We start from the raw sequence: 15,539 nt of genomic DNA, 5'->3' as shown, positions 1-15,539 counted from the left end.
TAAATAATATATTATTTGTGTCTCTAAAATGAATGTTATGATCTGTAAGATTATGAATTAGTTAGCAGTTACTATTTTGTAAACAGTATAAAAATACCTTTGTTTTAATTTTTAAGTGTGACGATAATAATAATAAAAATAAGTATTTTTTCCTTAAAGTACTTTGCATTTTTTGTATACTTTGATTATCTTTTGATCATTTACCCAACATAATATAATAAAAAAAAAAAAAACCACAACCGGTAAAATTTATAAGTGCAAAGATTACACGTCCCCTATGCTAGTACACCAGGAACCTGTATTCATAAGCAATGCTATTCAAAATAGCCATAATACATATGTATGTTGCCTTTCTCCTAACAAAAGCACCACTCCAAAATATCCAATCAACTATCGAATGAAAATAAACATAAATCAATTGATAATTAAACTTGATTACATATATTAGGATCATACACTAATCATCTTCAACGCTTGGCTGTTCAAGGTAGGAACTGAAGTTGGCCATTCAGGGACAACAAGGGACATAATATCACCCAAAATGCATAAATCTTCATCCTCTACAGTGTACACAATGGTTATTTTGTGTCTCTTAAAATCATAGAAGAAAATACGTTTGTTTAAGTAAAAGTATATTATATATTCGCAGTGAGGATCAAAACCCAGCAATTTCATATTGTTGATACTAACTCCTTTGAACTCATGATTCCCAAACAGAACCTTGTTATTAAAATAGTAGCTTTTGGACACCCACATGTTTATCTTGAAATTCTCAAGTTCGTGGATTGATAATTCCAAATGTGTCTTTGAAAAAACACACGCCGTAACTCGCCCATTGCATACCCCAGGGTATACATCACATGTTGGAGTTCCATCACAGGAATCACAGGGACTAGGTATCCTTCTCCACTCGAAATTACAACCATTAAAGGGATCATCACACACAAGAAAACCATGTCCCCTTAGCAACCAAAGCAACATTCCTTTGTAGACAAAAACATTCCTACGATATGAATTTGACATTAAAATCACACGTGAACGTGGGACATTAACCTTGGAAACACACCATTCACCGGTTTCGGACGAAAACACGTGCACTTGGAACTTTGAAACGTATCGAAAACACTGGATAGGGATATGCATTACCCGAAACCTTGAACGAGAATTATCACAAATGAATCCAACACTTGCCAATTCATGTTTGTGGCTCCTATGTATTGGTGGCAATGTGACACGTTGTTTTGTAAAAGGGTTGCATACAAAGTAGTGAGTGGAGCAACTGTTGTGAGTACTACATAAGACGAGGTCGTGGTGTGTGGCTTTCACCCTAACTCGATCACTATCTTGAGTCAAACAACGAGGGATAAAAAAAGAACCATTTAAGATGTGAACTTTCTTTCCGAAATCTATGTAGAAAAGCATCTTCTTGTCGTTATTGAAACTCAAATAAGCATGAAAAATAAGAGCAAACATGGAGGGCGTTTCTGAAGCATGAAGTTGTAGTTGATGATCTTGCATGAGACGGGGGTTAAAGAAGCATGGATCAGAAATCATGCGTTGGAATCTTTTGTTGATGGATTTGCATTGAAGGAGAAAAGGAAGGGGAAAACGGTGAAGAATTTGAAGGAGAAGATCGTCGTTGAGTTCTTCTATGTCTGTGGGCTTTGAATGCTTTTCTGTGACCTTTTCCATGATTAGTTGCTATATCTTCTAAATCAAAATAATGTGCCTCGCTGCCTTTATATAGGGTATCGAAGAGATTAAACTTGATTTTATAATAATTACATAAAATATGTTCTTTAAAAGAGTTTTTTTAATTAATTTTTATTTATTTTATTTATCTTTTAAAATTAATATTTTAAATTTAGATACAACATTAATCCTTAATCCGTAAACATTCGATAGTTTCGGTTTTATTTAATATTTTTAATATTTTTCTATCCCTTTATTTTCCTCTTTTTCTTCAAGTATAAATAACCTTTTTCATATGACATGTATTTACGGAAAGATATATTTATTTTTAATACAATTAATTTAAAGAGTTTTAAGATTTTTTAAAAATTTAAATTTTAAATTTAGTAACTGAAAATAAATTTCATATCTTTAAAGAGATAAAACATATCTCTTAACAAAACTACTATATTTTGTAGATTTTGTCCTTTTCATACGATATTAGAATCAAAATTGTGATTCATAAAAATAAAACTAAAACGCTGAGAAATTATTTAGATATAAAATTTATATGAGAAAAAAAATTAAAAAAATATTAATTATTAAAAACATCTTTTTATCACTTTTTTTTAATAATTCTTCTTAATTTTTAGTTTTTTTTATCATTTCACTTTTACTATTTAATACTTTTTCCTTTTATTCTTATAAAAAATTATAAAACTATGAAGTTAATTATAATAACATTCCTCTACCATGCTGCTGTATCACTTCCCCTACTCACCTTATGACGAGGGGTTAGTATGCCCCTTGTCATCATAGTTCACAAATTTGGTTTTATAAATTTATTAAAATGTTAAATTTTAATTTTTCTAAAAATAAATTAATTTCTCCAAATTTTTTATTTATGAGATTTTAAGTATTACTGACCGTTTTTAATGGATTTTAGAGATATTTTTAAGTTAAAGAATCAAAGAAAGTAATATATATATATATATATATATATATATTATCATGGTTATTTTATTAATAAAAATATTAAATATTTTCAATCTAACTGTTGAATTAAAAAATTAAAATAAATTAAGTCTATAAAAAGTTATAAAAGTTAAAGATTAATCAACTGTTTGTTGAAATGATGTGCATTATTGACATTAAAAATTGTATTTTTAAAATATAAAAACATTTTAACTATAGATGTAAACTATATTAATAATTATAACGTTAATAAAATTATATATTTATCTATAATATATTTTTTATTCAACTATTGAATTGTAATTATATATTATATTAATTATTTGAGTCAAATTTTATCAAAATTAAAATACTTTAAAATCATAATTAAAATAATGTTTTAAAATATATGTTACAATAATTTTCAATGTGTATGAAACATGTATCAAATAGTTTTAGATTAATTTAAAATTTTGTAAACATATATACATGTACGATAGTTGTTTTAAATTCAATAGTTAATTAATTTTATAATTAAGATTTTTAAATAAATATTATTAAAAGTATAGTAATTAATATAACTTACTCTGTGTGGAACATATCTAGCTAAATGTTAATTAAAAATGTGTGCATATTTCAATATATATATATATATATATATATATATATATATATATATATATTAAATAATAGAGAATTTTAGGACAACTTGAAGGTAGAAACCTTAAATATACTCTTCCTCTCTTTCTGACACACTCATGAGTTGGGTTTTCATTAACTTAAGCATTGGACTTTATGCGTAGTGTAAAGTCCAACACTCGATCTCACACTAACAAAGAGCAAAAAGAAAATGCGTAGTGTAAATTTATTCTTCTAGTTTAAGTTAATGCAATTTCACTTTATGCAACTGTGTAGGAATAAGAGTTTATTTAGAAAGTGTTAAGTTTATTTGTTATTGCATTAAAGAAAATACTAGATTGTATTTTTATATACATATATAGTACATATTCACTATCATAATTTTATATTAAATAGACATATTTTATTAATAATTTTTAAATAATTACAAATAGATAAAATCTGTCTGCAATTTATATAAATAAATTTTTAAATTTATCTATAAATTTATAACTAGATTTTTCTATATGTAAATCGGTCTGTTAATTTATAGACAATTTTTTTATTATATTTATTATAAATAAAGTTTATTATTTATAAAATTATAGACATATTTTTTTATTTATAATAAATTAATTTATAACAATTATTTTATTTATATTTCTTATATTACTTCATCATACGCATATTCTATTATCATTTTTCTCATTTCATTTATTACTTTTTTAAAACAACACTTTTCATTCTCAAAAGTTCTATTATTTTTACATTCTAACATTTTTTCTCCTTCAAATTAAACCTCACTGTCCTTCCACAATTTCAGCTTTCTTTAATTTGATACATATAAAAATATATTTATTCTAAAAAATTTTAATGCGACACTATTAATTTTAACCAACAATCTTAAAATATTAATTAATAATATCCTTATTTTATTATAAACATTTTATTGATTTTTTTTTCATTCGATTTGATCGGTAGGAATGTGATCCAAATCGTGCACCTGACACTTTATTGATATTTGATAATGCTTTACATTACAGAGTTATAATGCTAAGTGATCATGAAATTTCCTAGAGTTTGAATCCAAGACACAATTGAGCAGTGTCCTAAAATGTAACAAATTATATATCATACATTAATTGCAGATGTATATATTGTATTATACGTAATATTTATTTAAAATATTCTTTTTATAATTATGAAATTATAACATTTGGATCATACAAATCCAAAAATTATAAAATTCATCACTTGTGCGTCTCTAGATTCTTTTCCACACATGGACAGTGTTAATTAACATCTATATGTTGGTAAACTTTGCGCATTTAATATTTACGTATATTAAATTTTATCAATTTAATTGTCAATTTGTTAAATATTATTTCCATGATTATATGTATGTTAAATTATTAATTATATAAACCTTTTTAAATATTTAATTTAATATGGAAATTTTCTTTACATTGTAAACAATATAAGTATACATTAAAATAAAGTACTATGATAAAGTATTAGTTAATTTTAGCTATAAAATTTTTAAAAATTAACTTATTTTTCCAGAATGTTTACTTTTGGATTAATAAAATTAATATTTATAAAAATTATTAAAAGAATAAGTTTGTTAAGTCTAAAACATTGTGTTAATTGGCTATTCTTTTATGGCAAGGATTCGCGGAACTTACTTTTTTTATAATAATTTTGAATAAATATTAAGTTTTGTTAATTTAATTATTACATCGACAAAATTTATTAATTAGATAAATTAAAAAATGTAAATAATTTAAAATTCAATCAATATTTCTTTAATTGAATATTTTATTTTATTTTATGTATAATATGTATTTTAAAAAATATATAAGTTGATTTGGAATACTATTATGAATTCAATTTAAATTAATGCATTATATTGAAGATTTGATTTGTGTAAACCAAATCTTCAAATTCTAAAAGCAGTGACGTCAAAATCCAAACTTTGACATGATGGATGATAAAATATAAATATTGAATTTTATTAGTTTATTAATTATATTATTAAAAAAGAGTTGTAAATGGGTCATAGGTAATAATTGGGCAGAAGATTAACGAAAGGTCCCTTTCAGAATGCATCTTGACATGTACAGATGTCACCAGCAATTACGGTGCTGACATTACTTACGTGGGCGGCTCGCAATCTCTGGATTCTCTCTCTTACACTCTTCTCTTATGTTTATAGTTTTGCGTCTGAATCTTACTTTTGAAATAATCTACCTTAAAAAAAAAACTAGTTAATGTATTCAATTTTTAAAAAATTAATAACAATATTCTCAATTTATTTTATTTTAATTTAATTATGAGAATATAAAAATAATTATTTTATAAAAAAATAGAAATGTAATTTAATATTTTAAAAAAGTCAAATCTATTGAGACTAAATGTCACATTAAACACTTGACCATCGTTTAATATCTTCTTATATAATTTTAAAATTACTTTAAACTTTTAAAAAAAGCTTCTTATTTTTTTTAAATAACTGATTTCCTATAATCTCCAGGCACGTAGATTTGTGAGCATGTGAGTGGGCATCATGATATTTGTGCTATGTGTATTGTTTATTTGCTTCAGAAGTTAAATATTGGGAAAATTGTTGTCTTGTTAATATTATTAAGGGATAAGGATAGGAGACATCATAACTCGTAAGATTAATAACAAATTCAAATATCTTATTATTAGGTCCTTTTCTTTTTCCTTTTTTTCGAAAAAATTAAGGATACTGATAAATAAATTCACTAGGAAAAAATTCAAATATAATTTTTAAGTAATTTTTATTATTTTTCAATTAAAATTAAAATTATACTTTTAGTAATTTACGGCAACCTAAATACAAATATTTTATTAAATCTTATTATAAATACTATTAAAATTACCTAAAAATTTGATTTTTTTTATTATACTAATTGAAAATGCATTAAATATTTTAATTGTTAATGAAAAAAAAAACCCTTAGAAACATATAAAATATTATTCAATCAACATTTGTACTTAGTTAAGAAAACAATTTTAATCTTTTCCCTGAAAAGGTAAGTCAAATACTTCTTTTTCCCATTACTTGGTGGTTGCTTTTCTCTGAGAACATTGACAAAAAGAGAGACGGAAAAAAATAGTAGTCATAATTAAAATATTAAATAAGCATATGATATGATATGTTATGTTAATATGAAGGGGGGTGGGGTGGGAAGGATAGAGTTTAGCTTGAGGTGACCTTCAGAATTGGAATAGATATTAAAGATACAATCATTGATTACTCTGAAGGCCACAAATTCTGATACTTCTCTATCATTTCATTACTCCATTCAGGAGGTGCAATTTTTAATGTGTGTACTTTCCCAACTGTTTTGATTTTTTCATTTTAATTGTCATGTATTTTCTCATGTAGCACTTACCCATCTCAGAATCTTCTACATATTTACTATCCTTGTTTTCAACGTGTTTTTTGATCCAATAATTTCAATTTTCAACAATATCAATGGTTTGTTTATTACAAGTATTAACTTAGATTCAGAACTAGTGTTCGTAGCTGTAAGTTGTTGAAAACTTTGCCAGCTGTTTCAGCGGAAGAAAGTAAAAAAAATGTGTTTTTGAGTGTTTGAATGTGCAATTGGAATCTGATCACATGATTATGATGTGGCTGTGCTTGCAGGGTTTGATTGATATATGTGCTGTGAGTTGGGTTCCTGTGACACTAGCTGGTAAGAAGATGGATAAAGAAGGTGGTGCAAACCATGGTGATTATGTGCATGATATAGAAAATGAAGGTCCATTGGATGGGAATGAGGAGATTGGAAGGTACTGGTCAGGGTTATCTGACAAAAATGTGAGCTATTCAAAGCCACTTCTTGTGAAGAGGGCTAACACCACATCCCAGATTGCCATTGTTGGTGCCAACCTCTGCCCTATTGAAAGCCTTGACTATGAGTAAGCAATCTAGGTTTCTCTTTTGATAATAACCAAGTAAAATAGTTTGATTGAAATGATTGTGCAAGTAGATCATTTTTTTATTTTCCAGATTTAGGTTCAGTTTGCATAAACTTTTTAAAAAGTATTTATAAGAGAAAATAACAAAGTAAAATAATTAAATTCTCTCAAAGGTTAGAATCAAGTTATGTATCTCAGTCTTTAGAGGAGTTAAAAGAGAAAGCTTCTAAAAAATGTAAGATGCATTAGTTGATTTTGTTAAGGAAAGAGAGAAACCTTCAAATACTGTCTTTAGAAGCACCCATACAAGAAAGAGGAAACAAAAAAAAAAAAAGAACACACAAGTTAAGAGAAGTTTGATTTATTTAACCTCCTTATTTTCTTCTCATACAAGTCATTTTTAATAAAAACCTTTTAATTTTTTAGCTATTTCTTCCTTTTGAATGCTGGGCAAAACAGTACCATCCACAGCTGTTAGTGCCTTCCATTATAGCTAGTTTTACTTTAGCAATTTTATTTTTTTTTACAAATTTTATGTCAGATTCTATATGTTTCTATTTCTTTCCAAGTTCCCAAGGCATTTGAATTCATATAATTATGTATCAGCTAACCAAAATTACAAATGACAAGAACTCCAGAATTGTTTTGATTTTATTGGTTAATCATTTACTGAAGGAATGGGTGATGATGCCAGAATACTTATTCTGTAATTTCAGGATTTTTGATAATGAAATATTTAAGCAGGACTGGAGGTCCAGGAAGAAGGTTCAGATATTACAATATGTGATGCTTAAGTGGGGATTTGCTCTTCTTATTGGATTAGGTACTGGACTGGTTGGCTTCTTTAATAGTTTTGCAGTTGAGAACATAGCTGGTTTCAAGCTACTTATGACAACAAGTCTCATGTCTAAACACAGGTGAGATTGCTCCTAGCTCCAGATGCATATGCTTACCTATTAATGATATTTAATATGTACTGTATTCTTTTGGCAGGTGCTAATGGTGCTTTCATAACTTACTTTTACTTTAAAGATGTATATGATGTGCTTATAACGCGACTATTGAATTATTTCACAGTTTGATTGTCCATCAGTAAATCAATTCTTACATCATAACCAGAAAATGAAAATATGTGATATTTATGCTTTTAATTTCTTCCCCCCTTCCCAAAAGAGATATATCACATCACATCTAATGCTTCTCATAAGCTTATGGCACTCCTTTGGATTTGTCAAAACAAAGTAGTTAACAATATAGAAAATGCTTGATTTCCAATTATTGGTTTAGAAACCATGTGCCATTAGCTTACAAACTTTAATGGATCTATTATATAAAAAATACATATTATGATTGGCAACTACTCGTTTTCTGTCAAACTTCCCTTTCTGTCGGTCTTTCTTTGTGCTGGAGATGGAGTTAGCATAAGATGCATATATATATATATATATATGTATATATATTGAACTTTAGCATTTATCCTTTTGTATTTTCTAACTTAGATTACCAAATGAATGAACACATTCTTGTAGAAATTATTTTTTAGTCTTGAATCAAAATTGTAGCATGTAACTTTTTATCATGCATTATTTTCGTATATTCTCACATATTAATATGGCATTATTTGTGTTCTAATACAGATATCTTGAGGCTTTTCTTGCATATACTGGTGTGAATATATGTTTAGCAGCTGCTGCTGCAGCACTATGTGCTTTCATTGCTCCAGCAGCTGCAGGCTCTGGCATTCCAGAGGTAAAAGCATATCTCAATGGTGTGGATGCTCACTCTATCCTGGCTCCAAGCACCCTTTTTGTGAAGGTGAATAATACTACACTAGTAGATGCAAGTCTAGTTCCTCTCACATTCTTTAGACTTCCTGCATAGACACGGATAAAAAATGAATAACTCTTCAAACAATTGAAAATTAGCCAAAGCATCAGGGTTCTGTTTCATATCAAAGAATTTCAGTTAATATTTCTTGTGAGCAAGCCTTCTATGGTATTTATTTCTTGGAAAGGGTTTGATACAGTAGGTATTACCAAGGAAAAGTTAAAACAATTTCTTAATTATTCCTTCCATGGTATTTATATGTACTCTTTATTGTGAAGTGTTTGATGTATCATATACTTCTTTTTCTACTCTTTTATCTTTTAACTTCTAGAAAATTAAATGAAAAAAGATAGACCTTGCCATAGCAAAATCATAGAGATAAAACCTATTCCAGAGGCAATTTAAAAATTTTGAGTGAATTTGTTTCTTAATTATTTCAGTTCTTAAAGTTTTGATCCTAAACCTATTCTGATATTGAATAAGAAAAGATTAAACTATGACAAATTGCCAATCAAATTCAAAATATATTTCCTCCTTATACTGATACAAGCTACTTTCTGTTAGTTTTTAATTGATGGCACAAAATAATAAATTTCTCATATTTAGATATGTTGAAGATGTTGTTAGAATTTCATTTAGAGAATACAACAACAACAACAAAAGCCTTGTATCACAAAGTGAAGTCAGTTACATGAACCAAATGCAACATTTGTTTTGTAAAATACCATTTATATTATTTTTGGTTTCTCTAATGACCTTGGTCTTCTTCTACCTCTGTTATTAAGCTATCCTCCATTTGATCAACTTTGGACTTCTCCTCACATGGGCAAACCATTTTTAGTGATTCTAAATCCATCAACTTTTGATCCTAAACCTATTCAGGGGTCTTATCTTTTATATTCAATAACACTTAGCTTATGTTGATTCATTCCTCATACAAGCCGAGTTTTTAAAATTTTTTGTGGTAAGAACACAATGGAATCTTCCACATGTTGAGAATTTCAAATTTCTATTTGAAGCCTATGATTCTAAATGCAACAGATTTTGGGTTCCATCCTTGGAGTTTCTGCTGGATTTGTGGTCGGCAAGGAAGGACCTATGGTACATACAGGTGCATGCATAGCTTCTTTACTGGGGCAAGGTGGATCTCGCAAATATCACTTGACTTGCACTTGGCTCAGGTATTTCAAAAATGACCGAGACCGGCGAGACATGATTACTTGTGGTGCAGCTGCTGGTGTTGCTGCTGCCTTTCGTGCACCAGTAGGTGGTGTCCTCTTTGCCCTTGAAGAGGCAGCTTCATGGTATCTATTTTTGCTAAAAGTACACTTTCTCTCTCAACTTCATGGTATCTTTAGATTGTAAACTTCATGGTATCTCAACTTCATCTTAGCAGCAACAACTATTATTTTCTAATATGTTGTATGAGATATTAATTAAAAATCAGAATTTAGTTGCCTTTGGAAGTGAATGGGTGGGAGGAAAAAGAGAAAAAGTAATAACATACTAAGATAATTGTGAGTGTATGATCATTAGTGTGTAAAGAAAATATCATTCTAAGACAATAGAATTGCATACCATGCACATTAGCATTCTTTCTTATAAACTATTAATTGAAAAGCTGGCAGCTAACCAGCGATCATATAGAGTTGACATTAGTGTATTAAATAAACTTTATTTAGTAAAATGATCAGTGATTCATAAATAACTTCATATATGCAATAAATGGTTCTCATTAAATTAGATGAAATGACTGGTTATACAAAGTCTAATTCAACATTAGTAAGAATCTGAGGTATTTATGGACGGGATGAAACTTAATGCTTCAAGCCTGGAACTTTACCACTTAATGTAGATAGACTTATAGATGATCAAGAGCTTGCTGGTTGGAAAAAATGACAAATGGACAGGAAGGTTCTTTTCCAGGCCTCTAAAGCAACTAGTATTTTAAAATTCTAGAACTACTTAATGCTTAATATAATCCTTATCTAGAAAGATAACATTAAGATTTCTGTTTCTTTCCTGTGGACAAATGGACTATATGATGTCTACATGATATACTTTCTATTTCAAGCTATAAATGAAGGACATCGCCTTTCAGTTAAAAGCTTACTAAAAGAAACTCTGCCTCATGTTTTCTGGTTTTGATCTATGCTAAAAGTATGAAGAAGCTGACATTGTTGTTGGATGTATATCTGTCCTAGGTGGAGGAGCGCTCTTCTATGGAGGACATTTTTCACAACGGCAGTAGTTGCTATTGTTTTAAGAGTTGCAATTCAGTTTTGTGCCACGGGGAGATGTGGGCTATTTGGGGAAGGTGGTCTCATAATGTATGACATTGGTTCGGCCAATGTAACATATAATGTTGGTGATATATTAGCAGTAGTGATTTTGGGAATCATTGCTGGCATTCTTGGAAGCCTATATAATTACCTTGTGGATAAGGTTGTTCGTACGTATAGCATCATCAATGAGTATGTACTCACATTCAAGTTAAACTGTTCTTAGCCATTTATTTGTTGTTTTATAATTATCGTTACCAATCTGACTCTTCTAAAGTAAGCAAATGCATAAAATGAGAAAGTAAAGGTGCATCTACCCTTGATTTAGTTAAAATATCTCGTAAACTTAACCACTTTAAGGGTGGATTAACCTTTCATGTCTCTCTTTACACATTTACTCCCTTTAAAGGAGGCAAATAACAACAATACTTGTAGTCTAATGTATTAACAATGTAACTAATAGTCCCCTTTTTTTGTGTTGTGGCAGAAAAGGTCCAGCTTACAAAATCTCTCTTGTTGTCACAATTGCTCTTTTGACATCATGTTGCTATTATTTCCTACCATGGATTGCAAACTGCACCCCTTGTCCCGCTAATGTGACAGTGAACTGTCCTTCTAATGATGAGTCTGGAGATTACAAAAGCTTTCAATGTCCACCAGGCTACTACAATGATCTTGCTTCTCTCTTTCTAAACACCAATGATGATGCTATTCGTAATCTATTCAGCCCCAAGATAACCAAAGAGTTTCATATTTCTAGTTTGTTTATCTACTTTGCTACTATTTACTGTCTTGGTATAGTCACTTATGGTATTGCTATTCCATCTGGACTCTTCATTCCTGTGATACTTGCTGGTGCTGGCTATGGCCGTCTTATTGGTCGGCTCTTTGAACCGATCACCAAGCTTGACAGAGGACTCTTTGCCTTACTTGGAGCTGCTTCCTTCCTTGGTGGCACCATGAGAATGACAGTTTCTATTTGTGTCATATTGCTTGAGCTCACTAATGATCTCTTGTTACTTCCACTTGTGATGTTGGTCTTGTTAGTCTCAAAAACTGTGGCTGATAATTTCAACAAGGGTGTCTATGATCAAATACTTAAGATCAAAGGACTTCCTTATTTGGAGGCTCATGCAGAACCTTACATGAGGAATTTAGTTACAAGGGATGTTCTCTCAGGTCCACTAATAACCTTTTATGGCATTGAAAAGGTGGGGAATATACTACATGCTTTGAAAACTACAGGGCATAATGGGTTTCCTGTCATTGATGAACCACCTATTTCAGATGCACCAGAGTTGTGTGGGCTTGTACTGAGGTCTCACTTACTAGTGTTACTGAAGGAGAAGTCTTTTTCAAGCGAAAGGGATCTCGCGGATCAAAGTATCTTCCAAAGAATTTCAGCATTAGATTTTGGAAAGGCAGGATCAGGGAAGGGCATCAAACTAGAGGATCTTGATATCCAAGAGGAAGAGATGGATATGTATGTTGATCTCCATCCCATAACTAATGCATCTCCTTATACTGTGATTGAGACAATGTCACTTGCCAAAGCTGCTATTCTTTTTCGTCAACATGGACTCAGGCACATGTGTGTTGTTCCAAAAAGCCAAGGGGTATGATATTTTTTCTCTTACCTTCAAAACAATGTTATACTACTTTATTGGAATATGTCATTTGCATTGTGTGACCATGTAAACATTTCAGATATATACTTCATCCCTTTGCTTACATTTTATTTAAAGATTTCAAAATACATTTAGGGGCCATTTGGAAAAGCTTATTTGATTTTATGAAGTAGTGTATGACCTTCTTATAAGTTGTTTGTAACTTATTTCAATAAATTCCATGAAGAAGCTTAACAAAATAAACTCTTTTTAGCTTATTTCAGTAAGTTTCACTCTCAAGCTTATGAAATGGAAGAAGTGCTTAGTTAAGTTATCTACTAAATCGTGTCAATAAGTTTTCAACTTCTGTTGCTTCACCTATTGAAAAATATGCTGACACTCTCTACATGTTGCAGAGACCTCCAATTGTTGGGATTCTAACACGCCATGATCTTATGCCAGAGCATGTTTTGGGACTTTACCCCAATATTGTGCCTCACAAATGACAATGAGGGATCTCAATGAAAAGAAATTCTTTCTTGTGTGTTGAAGTGCTGCACTCATTAGTTGCAGCTGATCAGAGCTATTATATACATTGGAGTGCAATAATTATTCACAAAAAACATGAAGCAAAATATTGCATAAGATGTGGCTGCTGCTGCCTAGTTTTGATGCGTTATTTAGTTACTGTGTCAATATATAGATTGTTAATATCTATTTTAAAAATTCAGCTTGTTACTTTCAGATAGACACTTATAAAACCCAGAAACCAGTTGAAGTATACGGTTAATAAAGATCTCTTCTACATGTATCTTGTTTGATTTTTAGGGATGAAGTTATCAAACTTAATGATTAAATGTTAATTGTATAGGATTTAAATATATTTTTAATTCCGACAAATTATTTTAATTTTGGTTTTGATCCTTATACTAGTCCTTATGGCTTTGTTAGTTTTGGTTTTGATTTTTCACCAGCAATATGTCACCCCACGCATTCTTAAAGAAAATCGTCAAAATTATGTTTGGGATGAAGTTATACCCCTATTTGTTTGATATTAGTACCAAATTGTGTGCTAGATTGTAAAAACTTATTAGAGCATAATTGCTCCAAATTTTGTTTTTAACAAATATATCAATGTGAATTGGGTACAATCATCAATTTATGTTTAAAGAAATGTTTTTTTGTTGTTGTTGTAGGTGTGTTGACAATAAATCTCCATGTCACAATTAACAAGATCAAAAGGTGTATCTAACATGTTATTATTACAGATAAAAAAATTAATTTTCTAAACTTTGATAAGAGACATATACAACTATCAGCAGAAGAATAGGAATCATTGAGGCATTTGGCAGAACATTTTTTTAAGTTTTTCAGAAATTTTAAGTTAGGAATATTAAAATTTCATGTTTAGTATGAATACTTTAAAAAAATTATAAAATATTAGCATTCTCAATATTTTTTAATTAATATTCTCGAGAACATATTCACATAAAAAGGGTGAGAAGATTCTCATAGAAGTAAATACCCTTATCAAATATAAGTTTCGTTTATATTATTTGTTTTACCATTATCTATTTAAAACTTGTATTGCTAACTCATTATTATAATAAAATATTATTTGAAATTAATATGATTAAAATTTTATAACTCACGTCACTTATAGTAATTACTTGAGAGGACAGTTATATATATAATCTATTAGTTATCATAGAGAGTGTAGGACTATTTTAGAAAGAAGCATTAATATTCTCAAGAAATAAAATTTAAACCAAATACAATATCAAAATATTTTCCGGAATTATTACATAACATTGGCAATAATATTTGAGACAACGTATTTTTAATGTTCATAGGAAATAGAGTTCTTAGGAAACATGATTCCTAAGGATTTTTAAAAAAAAATCCTTATACCAAACGTTCCTTAAAAGAAAAAAGACAATGTATTGCTCAAAATTTATAGTACTTTTTGTCTTACAAGAACAAGAGTCAAAGTTTGGCATCTTTATTCTTGAAAGATTAAAAAACTTGTTTAACCAAGTATAATTCCTATTATTTTTACAAGTGGATTGTTGGTCATGAATATGAACATGTCGAGTCTGAATAACACATAATCCGTCCTTCACTCCAAGCTGCCCTTGCCAGTTTATGCGTAGAGACAAGAATTTTGGAATTATTGAGCAATGTGACATGTTTATCATGTTGGATATGAAGTGAAAAATTGTAGAGAGTAATAAACATGACATGTGACACCAAAATTTAACACCCATGTATTAGGATCTTTAAGAGGTGGTAAATTTGTTATGTTGGAAGAGATTTTACCCAAATTGAGATTTTTCTTAGGCTGGTCTAACTGAGGATTTGTAGCTTGAAAATTTTGAGATTGAAGTAAAGCCATCAATCATTGGTATTATGCAATGTGAGATTTATTGGGTTGTCAATAATAGACGTAAAACTTGGTTTTTTTTTTTACTCCGGAGGGTTTTGATGAAGATTGTAGCATTTGTCTTTGACATGTCCAAGAAGACCACAATCACTGCAAATAAGTCAGTCTTTCTTGGTTCTTTTGTTCTTTTTCCCTTATCATTATTTGTCATAAGACCTCCTACTTGAACACCAAAAGCAACTT

The 15,539-nt window shown here is 29.2% G+C and overlaps 1 protein-coding gene across 8 annotated transcripts; it reads left to right on the top strand.

Moving 5' to 3' along the window:
• Nucleotides 1-6,304: 6,304 nt before the first annotated feature.
• LOC113866965 (chloride channel protein CLC-c-like) lies at nucleotides 6,305-14,060 on the top strand. 8 transcript variants are annotated; one of them, XM_027501807.1, is made up of 9 exons: nucleotides 6,465-6,596; nucleotides 6,923-7,197; nucleotides 7,914-8,114; nucleotides 8,835-9,012; nucleotides 10,066-10,328; nucleotides 11,229-11,498; nucleotides 11,794-12,922; nucleotides 13,188-13,238; nucleotides 13,330-13,717. In XM_027501807.1, exons 2-9 carry the CDS (start codon nucleotides 6,980-6,982, stop codon nucleotides 13,417-13,419), a joined length of 2,400 nt encoding a protein of 799 aa, XP_027357608.1. In that variant the 5' UTR covers nucleotides 6,465-6,596; nucleotides 6,923-6,979; the 3' UTR covers nucleotides 13,420-13,717. The 8 variants fall into 8 exon arrangements, with proteins under 8 accessions (XP_027357612.1, XP_027357611.1, XP_027357608.1 ...); XM_027501809.1 differs by having other exon boundaries at nucleotides 6,538-6,582; XM_027501811.1 differs by lacking the exon at nucleotides 13,188-13,238 and having other exon boundaries at nucleotides 6,305-6,582; nucleotides 13,330-14,060.
• The last annotated feature ends 1,479 nt before the right edge of the window (nucleotides 14,061-15,539 follow it).

The sequence above is a fragment of the Abrus precatorius genome, unplaced genomic scaffold (assembly GCF_003935025.1).
Source record: "Abrus precatorius isolate BTA unplaced genomic scaffold, Abrus_2018 Scaffold5, whole genome shotgun sequence".
Classification (NCBI taxonomy): Eukaryota; Viridiplantae; Streptophyta; class Magnoliopsida; order Fabales; family Fabaceae; genus Abrus; species Abrus precatorius.
Note: the sequence above shows the minus strand (reverse complement) of the source record. Positions and strands in the feature narration are given on the sequence as shown.

Coding starts and splice junctions, on each gene's coding strand:
- LOC113866965 (XM_027501805.1), top strand. CDS start 6,896: ATGATTATGATGTGGCTGTGCTTGCAGGGTTTGATTGATATATGTGCT. Junction 7,198..7,913: donor ATTGAAAGCCTTGACTATGA/GTAAGCAATCTA, acceptor CTGTAATTTCAG/GATTTTTGATAATGAAATAT. Junction 12,923..13,329: donor TTGTTCCAAAAAGCCAAGGG/GTATGATATTTT, acceptor TACATGTTGCAG/AGACCTCCAATTGTTGGGAT.